This window comes from Thalassophryne amazonica, chromosome 23, assembly GCF_902500255.1.
Source record: "Thalassophryne amazonica chromosome 23, fThaAma1.1, whole genome shotgun sequence".
Taxonomy (NCBI): Eukaryota; Metazoa; Chordata; class Actinopteri; order Batrachoidiformes; family Batrachoididae; genus Thalassophryne; species Thalassophryne amazonica.
Window position 1 is genome coordinate 20230136 of NC_047125.1, and position 12985 is coordinate 20243120.

The 12985-nt window shown below is 39.4% G+C and overlaps 1 protein-coding gene across 3 annotated transcripts in view; it reads right to left on the reverse strand.

Annotated features, from left to right (window-relative positions):
• pcxb (pyruvate carboxylase b) overlaps positions 1-12985 on the reverse strand; it is a 501867-nt gene that overhangs the window by 77761 nt on the left and 411121 nt on the right. For all 3 annotated transcript variants that reach the window (XM_034164611.1, XM_034164610.1, XM_034164612.1), the window contains one exon: positions 2923-3144. In XM_034164611.1, the coding sequence (XP_034020502.1) occupies positions 2923-3144 (222 nt within the window). The remainder of the gene's footprint in view (positions 1-2922; positions 3145-12985) is intronic.

Consider the following 12985-nt stretch of genomic DNA (forward strand, 5'->3'; position numbering starts at 1 on the left):
CTTTATGGGGCTGGTGTGCTAATAGATTTCCTTATCTTGTCCAGGACAAGCATTCAAATGAAGTCAGAAAATTACTCCAATTCCATAATCATTTCATGTCCTTCTCAAAATCAGCAGTTTCACAGATTAGGTTAACCATTTACAGCTATATTAGGCCTCATTTATACTTTGGAAAGGAACCGTATCAAATACAACACAACACTGAGGTTCTTCAGCAAAGAACATTTCACCATTTGATACCAATTAGACATATAGTACACCAAAATGTACTGCACTGCCACTATCTTCAGCCAAACAGATCCTGGGGTTCACAATGACACCCCCTTAACAGAATAGAAGATATCACCAAATTGAGACTCTTTCAAAATATGGAAAAATTCCTCAATTGACAAAAGAACACTATGTACATATTACAATGTTCACACCAAAAGAGAGAGAGAGAGAGAGAGAGAGAGAGAGAGAGAGAGAGAGAGAGAGAGAGAGAGAGAGAGAGAGAGATGGTGGTGAGCATAGTCATGTCAACAAAATGGAAATCAAAACAAAAAGCCAAAACAAGTCTTTTACTTCAATTTAGTTTACAAGTCACGGGGATCCCCAGCGGCTGCAGAAGGTTGCCCACCTTTCACCTGCGTGTGACAGACAGATGCTTACTTTTCAGTAAAGCCCGACCGATATGGATTTTTTAAGGCCAATGCCGATAACGATATTTGGATGAAAATTGCATACTGCATATTGTAATAATGCATATTATTATTATTTTTAAATGAATAAAATGTTCTTGTTTGGAACCTTAACAAAAAAGGTATGAGCTAAAAGCTTTGTCTTCATATTGCTTTGTCCTCTCCTGTGGAACCAGCTCCCAATTCGGATCAGGGAGACAGACACCCTCTCTACTTTTAAGATTAGGCTCAAAACTTTCCTTTTTGCTAAAGCTTATAGTTAGGGCTGGATCAGGTGACCCTGAACCATCCCTTAGTTATGCTGCTATAGACTTAGACTGCTGGGGGGTTCCCATGATGCACTGAGTGTTTCTTTCTCCTTTTGCTCTGTATGCACCACTCTGCATTTAATCATTAGTGATTGATCTCTGCTCCCCTCCACAGTATGTCTTTTTCCTGGTTCTCTCCCTCAGCCCCAACCAGTCCCAGCAGAAGACTGCCCCTCCCTGAGCCTGGTTCTGCTGGAGGTTTCTTCCTGTTAAAAGGGAGTTTTTCCTTTCCACTGTCGCCAAGTGCTTGCTCACAGGGGGTCGTTTTGACCGTTGGGGTTTTTACGTAATTATTGTATGGCCTTGCCTTACGATATAAAGCGCCTTGGGGCAACTGTTTGTTGTGAATTGGCGCTATATAAATAAAATTGATTGATTGATTGATATTGATTAACTTTATAACAGAGAAGAATTTTCAAGTTCAAAAAATGCAATCAAGAATTAAACCTTTGTGAAATTAGCAAATACCCTTAAAAAGAGTTGTGAAATACATCTGATCTTACTACATAAACTGAGTTGAACTGAAACAGGAGAAATGTGGGGTGAATGTAATCGCAAAGTTATTACAAACAACATTCTTATAAACTTACTTGTATGCTTTTGTCAGCCGATCAGTGCAGTGTGACGGTGAACTACAGGGGCCGGTGATGAATACATTTAAGCAGGGGTGTAAGTAGCTCTCAGTTGAATGGAGTCAGAGCTCCATCTACTGGACAAACAGTGCAAGGACATTTTACATTGCCGACACAAATATTATTTCAGTAACTGTTCTGTTTATGAGAAATTATCTGCGTTCTATCGGCAAAATTTCGGCCGATAGTGAGTACTATGAAAAGGGCTTATATCGGCTGATAATATCGGGCCGGCCGATATATCGGTCGGGCTCTACTTTTCAGACATGGGGATGAATCAGTTGTCTCTCTGAGTGGTCCAGGACCCAGGGTGGGTCTATAGTATGGTAGACCCAGCAAAGTGAGGCACTGGCACATGGTCCCGGACATGACTTTTGTTACCATATCGTAACAAAAGTAACTGTAAGGCAGTATACACAAGTAAGTACTGGACTTTACCCACCATGAGCAAGCATATTAGTGACAGTGGTGAGGAACATCTCAAGCAAAAGGGCCTCAGTTGGCTGACCATCTTCTGTGGCCATTCCAACAAAAGATAGTTGTAAGCCCAATACAGGCGCAAAAGCGGATCTCCAGATTTCAAAACATGAAGCAGATGAGAGTCAACAATTCCCACTCAACGGGACACCAGTCTGATGCAGGTTAGCTGACCAGACAGACAGGTAGCATCTCCATATTGAAAAGTCAACTCTTTATCCCAGTGAGCTACGTGCTCTACATATTCCAACAAGACAAGAAAATTAATTGATAAAAAATAAAAATCAACAGCACAAGCAGTAACAGAAATACTAAACAACCATACATGTATAGTCCAGTGCTGACTGACAGAACATTTGAAATAAAGACAGCAATGTCGATGTCAAGTCTGCGTATGTCAGTGATTGTATTGATGTCAGACCAGTCATTAAGGCAGAAAATCTTCCCGTCATCAAGCAAAGCAAGATGCCAAATACCAAAGTTCCAATATATACTGCACAGACATCGATGCAACTTCACAGCCATTCACACTAGATAACAAGCAGTTAATTCATTTTAAGATAATGAACAACTTTTTATGACAGCTCAACTAATTAAGTAGATGTTAAACCACAATCGGGCTGGAGCTTAATTCAACAAAGGTATTATTTTAACGAGCTGTCTTCTTGCTCATACTCACCTACTCACATTTTACAGTGGCGGCATCTGAATAAGGGGGCCACATGGGATTCATGTAAACTGTTATACAAGCCATGAAAGACAGACAGAATTTTTGAAACACGCACAAACGACATGTTTGTCTAACGCAATAAGACAGACACTCACCACCCCAGTTTTCCAGACTGTAAAGGTTGCTGAAGTTGTGGCTGACGAATGGCGAGATCATCTTCAGATCGTGGGTTCGAACTCTGGTTGCCAGGAGCGACTGGTGGGCATCCCTAAAAGTAGTGTCCATTAACAGGAGACCTTTGTGGGCGCGGATAGCCTTGGCGAAGCCCTCAGGACCGTCCCGCAATAGAACATCACGGAAACCAACCGGAGGGTCACCTAAAAAAGAGATCACAAAAAGAAATCTCATGCAGGTATGTAGGTATATATCTGTGTTGGTATGTATACATGTATCCAGGGATAAAAGTGGGCTGACATGTCATCTAGTCAGTGTATGAGATTTGTCATCATGACACCCACAAATTGCAACGGAATTTTATTGTTCACAATGCATTTTAGAAAGGTCTCTAGCACAACATATTAAAAATGCACCCAAATTCAACTTGGGGAAATATGCATAATTTGCATAAATTCAATATGGCTGCCAGAATTTCTAAAAACACCCATTTTGGCTATACCACAAGCACAAGACCAAAAATTTGACTCATTTAAAGTTTAAAATGTATGTTTGGAGAGGATGGAGAACCTGTTAAAATATATCAAACTTGATAAGAACATTTTAATTGTTTCTATAAATCCAATATGGCTTCCCAAATGTTTTGGAATATTTCAGAATTTGCCTTAGTTTACAACATAGAATACAAATTTTGTACCAAGGCAAGTCCTTTCGCAAAATTGTATCACTGATCTGTATTCTGATGAAAAAGTAGATGAAACATAATGTTATTTGCCAAAATAAAATGCCATCACCACAGCTAAGAGTAGGCCTACGCAGTTTAGGCAGTTTATCCAGTACACTATAATTTTGGCTGCTGGTAGAGAATTGGACTCCACTGACTAATCACGATAACGGCCGTGTTGTTTTTAGATCCAGGGAAACTGTGTGAACCAGTCTGCTGCGGCGGAGAGGGGTGTTCAGAGATGAGGTGACTCTGCTGTTCATGGAAGTTTATGAGATGCCTGTTCTGTCGTTGATATTTGCAAAGCCATTATTTATTTACTTCAGCCGACGCACTGGGGGAAGGCAGAAGGTCCGCCACAACCTGAATCAAACATTTGAGAAAGTGCCACGTTAAATAATGCAATGGGTTTTTTTTTAAACCGGATTACAAAGACAAAATCTGCCAGGTACGTCAATTTACCCAGACAGACTTCAAATATGAGTAAATTAAGTAATTTTTTTATAAAATGTTTTGGAGCAGGGGTGGTGGCCAAGTGGTTAATGCGCTTGGTTTCAGTGCAGAAGGTTCTGGGTTCAAATCCCACCTGCCACATTTCTCCATGTAATGTGGAGTTGTGTCAGGAAAGGCATCCAGCGTAAAACCTGTGCCAATTCAACATGCAGATCCACCTCGGATTTGCTGTGGCGACCCCGACTGCAAACAAGGGAGCAGCTGAAGGGACTTACTTATAAAATGTTTTGGTGGTTTCGTGTTGGGTTTTGTAAATGAGTAAGTGACTGTCCTGAAAGTGCTTCATGTATTCAGAGCGGGTGTGCCATCTAGTGTTCAAGAGATGAAGCTTCAGCCACTGACTTAGATGTACCTTCTGGCAAATTGTACCAGTACTTCTGAGATCTGCATAATAAATGTTTTCAAAATTACATTATATCTGTATTTTTTTTTGTTGTCATTTTTATTTATTTATTCTGATCAATTTACCTTTGCTAAGGGACCCATTCAGATACACATTATAATTTTTACACTTAAGATTATATCACAATATATACAGGTACCGTGAAAGGATTCAATTTATACCACGATCTGAATTTCAGGTCATATCGTGCGTGCAGCCCCAGCTAAGAGTCCTAATCATCAAAGGTAATTCAAAATATTCACAGGTAAGAGTCTTAATCACCACAGGGACTACTAGTAAGTTACAATCACCACAGGTAAGTCAGAATGCCTAAGCAAAGGATAAGGAGCCCAAAGCAGTACATACAGGTAATAGATATAAAACAAAACTGTCTTCTTTACTTCAGAATACACACAACACCATCACCACTGCTGAATACTTTGTAAACGTTACTTGAAAGCGAATGTATCCAATTCAACCCTGTGAATTATCTGAAGGTCTGATCATCAACAGATGAGTCTTCTTGATCCACATCTGATGTGTTGGCACACACACCACTACATTCTTTGTAAGATATTGTGAAACACATAGTATTTCTTGTAATATACAGATCATATAATATATAATCCATAATCCTGATAATACTGTTGTTTAAGTAATATATTTTCTTCAAGAAATGAGAAGAAAAAAAAATCAATTACACCACAACAACCAGGCATAAGTAGTAGACATTAACTAATGCATGCAATATGGTCTTTGGAACTTTGGCATTACTACTGAAGTCACAGGTACCAACATACTCCATTACAGGTTCAAGATGACAGAAACATATACAACCCCTGGCAAAAATTATGGAATCACCGGCCTCAGAGGATGTTCATTCAGTTGTTTAATTTTGTAGAAAAAAGCAGATCACAGACATGAGACAAAACTAAAGTCATTTCAAATGGCAACTTTCTGGCTTTAAGAAACACTATAAGAAATCAGGAAAAAAAGATTGTGGCAGTCAGTAACGGTTACTTTTTTAGACCAAGCAGAGGGAAAAAATATGGAATCACTCAATTCTGAGGAAAAAATTATGGAATCACCCTGTAAATTTTCATCCCCCAAATTAACACCTGCATCAAATCAGATCTGCTCATTGACATTGACCCTATGCCATGACATTGACCCTATGTGTCTTTTTGCAAGGAATGTTTTTGCAGTTTTTGCTCTATGGCAAGATGCATTATCATCTTGTAAAATGATTTCATCATCCCCAAACATCCTTTCAATTGTCCAAAATATCAACATAAACTTGTGCATTTATTGATGATGTAATGACAGCCATCTCCCCAGTGCCTTTACCTGACATGCAGCCCCATATCATCAATGACTGTGGAAATTTACATGTTCTCTTCAGGCAGTCATCTTTATAAATCTCATTGGAACGGCACCAAACAAAAGTTCCAGCATCATCACCTTGCCCAATGCAGATTCGAGATTCATCACTGAATATGACTTTCATCCAGTCATTCACAGTCCACAATTGCTTTTCCTTAGCCCATTGTAACCTTGTTTTTTTCTGTTTAGGTGTTAATGATGGCTTTCGTTTGGCTTTTCTGTATGTAAATCCCATTTCCTTTAGGCGGTTTCTTACAGTTCGGTCACAGACGTTGACTCCAGTTTCCTCCCATTCGTTCCTCATTTGTTTTGTTGTACATTTTTTGATTTTTGAGACATATTGCTTTAAGTTTTCTGTCTTGACGCTTTGATGTCTTCCTTGGTCTACCAGTATGTTTGCCTTTAACAACCTTCCCACGTTGTTTGTATTTGGTCCAGAGTTTAGACACAGCTGACTGTGAACAACCAACATCTTTTGCAACATTGCGTGATGATTTACTCTCTTTTAAGAGTTTGATAATCCTCTCCTTTGTTTCAATTGACATCTCTCGTGTTGGAGCCATGATTCATGTCAGTCCACTTGGTGCAACAGCTCTCCAAGGTGTGTTCACTCCTTTTTAGATGCAGACTAACGAGCAGATCTGATATGATGCAGGTGTTAGTTTTAGGGATGAAAATTTACAGGGTGATTCCATAATTTTTTCCTCAGAATTGAGTGATTCCATATTTTTTTCCTCTGCTTGGTCTAAAAAAGTAACCGTTACTGACTGCCACAATCTTTTTTTCTTGATTTCTTATAGTGTTTCTTAAAGCCAGAAAGTTGCCATTTGAAATGACTTTAGTTTTGTGTCATGTCTGTGATCTGCTTTTTTCTACAAAATTAAACAACTGAATGAACATCCTCCGAGGCCGGTGATTCCATAATTTTTTGCCAGGGGTTGTATATTATAGCTTTTGAAGCACTCCACAACCTCATTTAGAACTTATTACATGTCAAATTATACCTCGGCGTTGTAATTTGGCAGCCATATTGGATTTATGCAAATTAGGCATATTTCCTGAAGGCGCATTGGGGTGGATTTTTTTTTTTCTATGTTGTTTAGGACACCTCTCCAAAATGCATTGTGAAGAAAAATATAAATGTTGCAATTTGCGGTGGCTTCTGTCTCATATTGATTGGACTAATGGTCTGAAACGGCACTCTGGCACAGTTACTTTTTCCAACACCGCCATTAAATTCAAAGCACACAAAAACGACTACTGCAGCAGAAGTAGCTCAGCTCCAACTCGTTAACAAGAAAAAAGTAACATCTTCCATTCAAAGCAGATGAAAGGTCATATTTAATTCGCAAAAGCCGTTTGCAAAAGTGCTATCATGCAAAGGACACCTCAAATTTATCGAAGAACCAAAAAAGACTCATCCAGATGAATGAAGAGGAATGAATTTCAATTTGTGCTAATGTGTAACCACAGCTTGTTGTACCACCCTGGCATTAATAAAATGTCAAGTGTCATAATAACGTCTTCATCTGGCTGCTCCATTAGGGGACGTCCCACCATTTCGTCATCATCCTGATATCTACGGGTCAAATAATTGGTAGTACAATACCATCTATATTATAAGAGCCAAGTTGTCTCTGTGTCTATGTGTGTGTGTGTGTGTATGGCTTCAATCACGCAACAAACCTGGGAGAGCTGGCATTTGCTGTTTGGCATGTTTACATATTTTGGGACAAGGATGAATGCTGCCGAAATGGAAAGTTGAAATATAAATATTTATTTATAAGATAAATATAATATTTTTGGAGAAATGAGCAATTTTTAATGAACCAATAAACAATGGATGCTGTGCTGCAATGCACCATGGGAGTTCTGGGTTCTGAGGTTTAAAATGTTATTGTGGTTTATGTTATTTAACAGTGTTGTTAGTGTTATCGATTTATTGTGTTTTTGTAGCTCAACTGGTTTTATCAGTTTAAATAAGTCTCGTGTTGCAATTACCATGAGTGACTCATGTTGGTACCATCAGTGAAATGTATAGTGGTTTTAATGTCTTAAAATCACCTGCTTTCAGCAGCTGTGCTTGCGTGCTGCTAAGTACTTTCTGGACTCAATATAAAGTAGTCTTTATATTCTTAGAGTATTCAAATATATATTCAAAGAGTGAGTGATTTAAAGTTCAATGTAAGTACATAATATAAGTGTAAATACAATAAAAATACATGGAAGACACAAGAAAGTGAAAACGCTTATTTCCATCGTGGTCCATTTAAAAATCAAACGACAAAATAGAAGTAAAAATAAAATAAAAGCAGTGTGTATATGATAACAAGAACCTAAACAATATATAAACACCTTAAGACAGTAAATTAACATTCGAAAATTCCATAATTAACAGAAAATAAAAGTGTTGAGTTCTTTTAAAAATTGTTGAGGTAAGGCTCTAAAAACATTATGGACTCACACACCATTCCAACTCATTATACAGCTTTTCTTAAATTATTATCATCCTTACCACAAAAATGTCAGCGACCTATTTTGTACACACTCCCCAATCTCGAGCCTGTGGATCCCCACAGGTAACGCGCTAGTAATAAGATTAAAACTCAAAGAAAACAATGCAAATCAATATGAGAATTATTTTGAGGTGAGCTACACTTGTGTTAATGGATTTTAGAGTACAACCACCTGCGAAATCTCACTTTAACCTGTGTACGTGTCAGTCGGTTGGGACACAGATGCGTACTTTGATGAATCACACTCAAACAGAAAAATTTTATGAACTTTAAACATTGCTTTGGTACAGATTGTTTATCAAATATGCAATGTGTTAACAAGAGAGTTCTACATGTTTTGACAAAAACACTCACTTAGCCTTTAATTTACGTAATGGTGTAAGTCCTACATTTCAAGGTTGCTTTTGGGTTTTTGAACAGAGCAATGAGTTACATAAGTTAAGATGCCTGATGACTGCTTACACCAAAGTACTCTGCCCTTGTAACAGTTCCGGTGCTCGTCATAATGTCTGCTTATGAGGTGAACACTGCTGCTCGATTTACCATGGGATCGCGTAGATGAACTTTAAACGAACACGGGAATAAAGCCGAGCAACCGGTTTATTAGACACGCCGCCCACAGATTTGTGAAAATGAACTGCACCTGCTGACAGTGACTCCTAAAGCTACGGTTTTCTACCAGACACCCAGCAGAGAGCGGCTGTGTGTGTTTGCATGCACGAGACAAACACGTCTGTAATTTCTGATCTGTGACGAGGTATTAGCGTCACAATTATCACGCCAGCTGTCAGAGCTGTTGACTTGAATTCAAGTCTGGCCTACATATGGGCACAAATCTTTTTATTTTTTACCTCTGTTTGCAGGTTCCTTCATCAAACTATGAGTGCAAGTTCCACACAGAAACGTAACACAAACAGTGTAGATGTGCTTGCATCCATCTCAGTATAATATAACTAATAAATATTATATAGCTGCTTGACGGCGTGAATACATGGCTAATATGGTCATGCTGACACATGCCAACTGTTGCTAAATGTGGGAAAATTTTAAAAACACAATTTGCTCCTTCTGGTGATATTCCTCCCACAGTTCGTGACTGTGCCATCAATGGAAAGAGTTTCCCCCCTGTGTGTTGAACTTTTATATATTGCATGCTTCATATTTGAAAGTGTGTAGGTATCAAGTATTTCATACCGCTCCACAAATTTTGCAGGGGAGTAACGACACAGCATTGTTTTTGTTGTCTGGCTTTTTCTTCACAGCAGCATTTCTCTGTGGTGTTGCTTTGTTACAGTGAAATCTTCAACCTTTAATGGTTCTCAAAGTGGGCCAGTGCAAACTAATATGTATGAAGTATTAATTTCAACAAAATTCCAATTCTACGTTTACAATGTCTATAATTTTATGATAGATTTTTGACAGGGAAAGAAAAAAGGTAATTGACACAGAACATTCTTCAGACACAGACCTTGGAGAAGTTTAAAGAAGGCTAACCTGGACTTATTCTAAGAGGTATTTTAAGAGGTTAAAAAGTCACATTCTGCTCCTATTTTTTTTTTTTTTTTTTTTTTAATGGTATGATCTTGTGGATGTTACACTATACAATTCTTTTTTGTGACCAAATTTTTATTTTTAGAATTTTATAACAAACAAAAACAAACCAACACCACACCAAAATTAAACAATCATAAACATAAACATACCCAGGTCATACCACGTCAAAAGTGCTACAAAATTATTACACCAAAAAGACTTTCAGATCAGCCACTGCTTGATTCTACAGAGTGATGTTTCTTCCTTCGCACTGTGTTCACATGCAGTGGACAACTCTCGATACGCTACATCAATGTAAGATAACACCCACTGACAGTGAGACAGAATGTGGGGGTTTCCACCTTACCATCCTCTTGGCAGCAGTTAGACCAGCCAGGAGGACCTTTTCTTGTGCTTTACGTAATGTAAGTTGAGACATATCATTCAAGAACAGAACCACAGGTGACAAAGGAATAGCAACGTGTACACAATATAATAATCTAATTCTTATTCTCGAGGTCGGTCATCCGGGCAATTAACCTCTAGAGAGGGGTTTTGTTGGTGGACACATCGCTGAACTCAATCCAAATACATAATACATTTGGTCACTTTTCAAAGGGGACAGACTTGTCAATAAAGTTTATTTAATGTACAACGATTTATTTCAGGTCAGCTTGGTGTATAAATCTCACTGTTCCAGGCAATGATAGCTGTCAGCTGGCTGTTAGACGCAAGCTAGAGACAAAAGTAAACCGGCTGATTTCAATAGAACAGCATACAGCCCAAGCAAGTTTTCACCAAGCGGACAGTCACGGAAGTATGAATTCTTGCCTTCGAATTGGCTGGCCACTTCGCCGAAGTGATGTGGTACCGACCTTGAGAATACAAAACATCCATGAATTGCAAATTTGAATAAACATGCCCTTACATGCTAAATATGTGTCAATAGACACTATATTAATCTGTCTCTCAGGGACGAACAATTAGCTCCTTGGTTACTGCTTCAAATTTTATGATTAGCACACTTTTAGTTATGACTGGTTAAACTATGCTTTGTCACAAAATAGAGTTGAAGCAAACACAAATGTTCATCTTTGAAGCTACCTACAGATATGAAAATTCCATTGGCTAATTACAGGCCCCAACGTTAATCCAAATGATGGATATAAATAAGAACTGAACTTGGAACAGTTTTGTTGCAAGTATGAATCATTCTTCTATTGAAGCATGTGTTAATTTTACACACAATAGTACTTTAATATTTGAGATTTATCCCTGAAAATATCCACCCAAAAATAACAAATTTATGTTTGCACTAGTTAAAGAATTAATTTATTTACTTGTAACTCACCTTCAGCCAATTTACCTCACAATGTCTCATAAATAATTTACAATTATTATTATTATTAATGCATCCCTCTGACAAAGTAAAGTTTATGCCATTTAGTAGTGTGTAAAATAATAATTTTACAATCCTGACAAGTTCTCTGACCATTTTGAGTACAAGTTTATGGTGAAATTAGATTTTGTGTTTGTTAAGACTGAATTATTGTTGAATAAGCATATACCAACTTAGCAAGCATCATAGCAAGAAGGCTAACAAGCGTGTTACACCACCTATTGGGCATTCACTGGATCAGTTCACAGCCGAGTGTGAAGTGGATGGGACAATGGAACGTAAGGTTGGGTGGAGAATCGGTGCAGCAGGGGCGGTATCGCATTTGCTCTACTGTACTGCTTTGATGAAAAAGGGAGCGGAGGCAAAAGGCGAAGCTCTCGATCTAGTGGTCAATCTTCGTTCCAACTCTCACCTATGATCATGAGGGTTGGGTCATGACCGAAAGAACTACATCGCGGGTACAAGCGGCCGAAATGGGCTATCTCAGGAGGGTGGCTGGTGTCTCCCTTAGAGATAGGGTGAGAAGTTCAGTCATCTGTGAGGAGCTCGGAGTAGAGCCGCTGCTCCTTCGCATTGAAAGGAGCCAGCTTAGGTGGTTCGGGCATCTGGTAAAGATGCCCCCTGGGCACCTCCCTAGTGAGGTGTTCCAGGCACGTCCATCTGGGAGGAGACCCCAGGGAAGACCCAGGATTAGGTGTAGAGATTATATCTCCACACTGGCCTGGGAATGCTTCGGGATCTGCCAGTCAGAGGTGGTCAATTTGGCACGGGAAAGGGAAGTCTGGGGTCCCCTGCTGGAGCTGTTGCCCCCGCGACTTGAACCCAAAAAAGAGGTTGAAGATGAGTGATGAGTGAGAGAATGAGATGTGCATTATCTGGAAGAATGTGGAGGTGTAACTGGCTTACCTAACTGCCGCACCCCCCCATAAACACCGGCCTGGCCGACTGCGCAGTTTGCCCGTATGAAAAACCGCCAGTGGAGTTCTTTTCATCACGTACACATGCGCTATCACTGTGCAGTTGCAGTATTCTCAGTTCAGCAGTAACCTCCACAGATAGAAAAACAATCCATACTGCATCGATTAACGTCCTCTGTGGAGCCGGTGGCCCTATGGTGCAGGCGATTATCCCTGGATTCTGCAACAATAAGCAAATCAGAATCTACGTACAGCTCCCGAGGATGGGCTGCCAGTCCCATGCAGATTACTACTCCAAACACAGCCAGTACCCATTCACAGCTGGGTGGACTGGAACCATGCAGAACAAACCCAGGTTTATACGAGGTCTATTAGGTAATAAACCGACCCTTTTATTTATTTTTTTTTAACTATATGGATTTGAATGATGTGCGATTACACCAATCATGCTTGAACCCTCGTGCGCATGCGTGAGTGTTTTCACGCGTGTCGGTGACGTCATTTCCCTGTGGGCAGGCCTTGAGTGAGATGTGGTCCCGCCCTCTCGGCTGAATTCCTTTGTTTCACACGCTGCTCGAGATGGCGCGCGTTGCTTTATCAAAATTTTTTCTGGACCTGTGAGGAATATCCGAGTGGACACTATTCGAGAAATTAAGCTGGTTTTCGGTGAAAAGTTT